This window comes from Penaeus japonicus, unplaced genomic scaffold (genome assembly GCF_977035675.1).
Source record: "Penaeus japonicus unplaced genomic scaffold, GWHDUDI00000001_assembly GWHDUDI00000036, whole genome shotgun sequence".
In the NCBI taxonomy this organism is placed as follows: domain Eukaryota; kingdom Metazoa; phylum Arthropoda; class Malacostraca; order Decapoda; family Penaeidae; genus Penaeus; species Penaeus japonicus.
The window spans coordinates 19,476,757-19,479,256 of NW_028234438.1; the positions used below are offsets into that span (position 1 = coordinate 19,476,757).

The following is a 2,500-nucleotide window of genomic DNA, read 5'->3' on the forward strand; positions in this document are numbered from 1 at the left end:
TGTTAAGCATTCATCAAACATGAAGACATATATACAATGCCATAATATATTACATTCATTCATATCCACTAGCATTATGCGTAATCACATCACTATGTCTAAGTATATGGCTTGAACAATTGTTTCATAACTAAAATCATAAACATGCCTTCTTGTAATTAATAAGGGGCTGGTCTTCCAATGACAAAAAAATAAGTTCTGTACTATATGATAGAAGATTTACTCGAATTTACAATTGGAATATGATGCTATTTTTGTCTTCATGGTTTAGAAATCAAAACAAAAACAATTTGTATAAATTTAATTTATTACAATTAGGGATTTCTCTTTTCTTAGCTTAAAAAATAACAATATTATGACCAAGGGGCTCAACATCACAAAGGATAGGTATCTTGCAATTCATCATGAAATCTAACATATTATTAATTACAAAAGAAATTTGATAGCATAAGACAAAACCTGATGTCAAATTTATCCAAACATAGGTACAATACATGGATAAAGATATAAACGGGACTAAATAACTTAACAATGCAAGAGATGTCAATTATAGCTCTTCCGTCTCATTTACATCTTTCTCTACACGTCACAAAGAACCCTCTTCACAGTTTATTTGCAGTGTTACAGTTCCCCATTCTTATAATCTATTTATGCTGTAAAACATGAATATAATGGTTTCTCACTCATATAAACATCTAATGTTTACATTCACCTTCAAACACACTTCCAAGTCACCTTTTGCCTGGATGGTACAACTTGCTTTTGAATGAATCTTAATCAGTCAAAAGAAAGTGAGAAGGAACATGTGTGTGTGTGTGGGGGGGGGGGGGGACAAAGGAGTTTAAATGAACAGGGGAAAATTAAAACTCACAAAAATATCACAAATCATTTGCTTCTCCATATCAGTGACAGGTATCAAGCTAAGACAATGGAAAATGTTGGGCACAGATCTATGACTTGAACCATACTTGCATACTCATCTTTCAACACTACTGTTAAGCAAACAAAAATATTATCTCAAGTATGCCTTTCATTATCTGTAAATTGTTTGGTCATGAAATACACTATACTGGCAAAGAGTTGGCAGCTAAGAAACTTCTCACAAAAACAAAATTAAACCAAAAACACAGAAAAATTCTAACTAATGACACTAACATAATACTCAAAAGAATTGGCATCCTAGCCATCAATGGTAAATTGAAGGATATAAAACAAAAACTGAATTTGCTAAAATACACAGTCCTTCTATATTCCTGAGTACAATATACTGTTCCGATATTTGAACAATAATTATACATAATTTTTAGTATTGTTTGTACTGCAACAGTAATACATAAGTATTAATTGTAAAACAAAACAATCAAGGTTTCATCACTAATAAAATTACATCACATGGTTTCTTTCACGGAAAAGTAAGATCGGTACCCATTTGCAGACATCTCCATCAATGAAACAACAAAAACAACACTACTTCATGTTCAGAAGGAAAAAAACAACTTATTACTAGAGGCATTATACAAGGCCTTATGAGATGCAAAGGAATAATACAAGATTATTGGACTTTTAATAACCTTATTGTCAAGACTGTTTCACCAGAAGACTATTCTTAAACATATCACTGAACTTCTTATTCTCTTTCCTTAATTCTTGGTCCACTTGGAGCATCAGTTTTCTTACTGCTGTGTCTGGAATATACAAGAAAAGAATGATCATAAGAGGAGTGACAATTACGCACTCGATTACTTTGAGTACTAAAGATGAAACTCCTGTACAACTATAGTAACATTAAGAAAATATGAATGATTTGATAAATTTGTCGTTCAATTTACTTCCCTTTGCTGATTACTTCTCAATCAAATAGAGGATATATAAAATTAAGAAATCCTAGAGAGAACTTGACGACAGCAACTATCATAGCCATATTCTTAGAGAGATATCTATAAGCCAAGAGTTTTCTACTGGTCTAACTACATAATGATAAACAAAAATAAACAAAGAATTTTTCTGGCTCTGTTGGTAAGTAATGATAAGATCTCTAAATATATTTTCTCAACATTTCAAAACCATCCATTAAAACTAACCAACACTTGGCAACATACCTTTCCCTTCAGATATTGCATTTGCTTCTTTCAGGGCTTCTTTTGCTGCATCGTAGTCTCGGAGGTGGAACTGAGCGAGCCCTAGACGGTACCAGCCCTTCACATTCTTGGGCTGGAACTCTGTCACTTGCTTGCAACACTCGACAACTCTCTCATACCTAACGGGTTCTTGCTTTAATAGACAAGCTGGAAAAAAAAAATTACAGTCACATTTTAATTTGCCGTAATGGCTATGCAAATGCCCCAAGTGGAGGATCTGATAGCGTGCACCACTTGCTCTCACTTGTCTCCCTCATTGGATAATAAGAAACAAGAACTGTAATTTCATTAGAAATAAAGGTACTTTTTCATGCTTTAAATACTCCAAGAGCATCGATGAAGTGATAATATATCTATCATAA

General features: G+C 32.9%; 1 protein-coding gene across 1 annotated transcript in view; it reads right to left on the reverse strand.

Moving 5' to 3' along the window:
- Positions 1–289: 289 nt before the first annotated feature.
- LOC122250306 (tetratricopeptide repeat protein 9C) overlaps positions 290–2,500 on the reverse strand; it is a 7,828-nt gene continuing 5,617 nt past the window's right edge. The window contains exons 4-5 of the mRNA XM_043011665.2: positions 2,100–2,285; positions 290–1,685 (exon numbers count right to left, since the gene is read on the reverse strand). Of these exons, the coding sequence (XP_042867599.2) occupies positions 1,579–1,685; positions 2,100–2,285 (293 nt within the window). The 3' untranslated portion in view covers positions 290–1,578. The remainder of the gene's footprint in view (positions 1,686–2,099; positions 2,286–2,500) is intronic.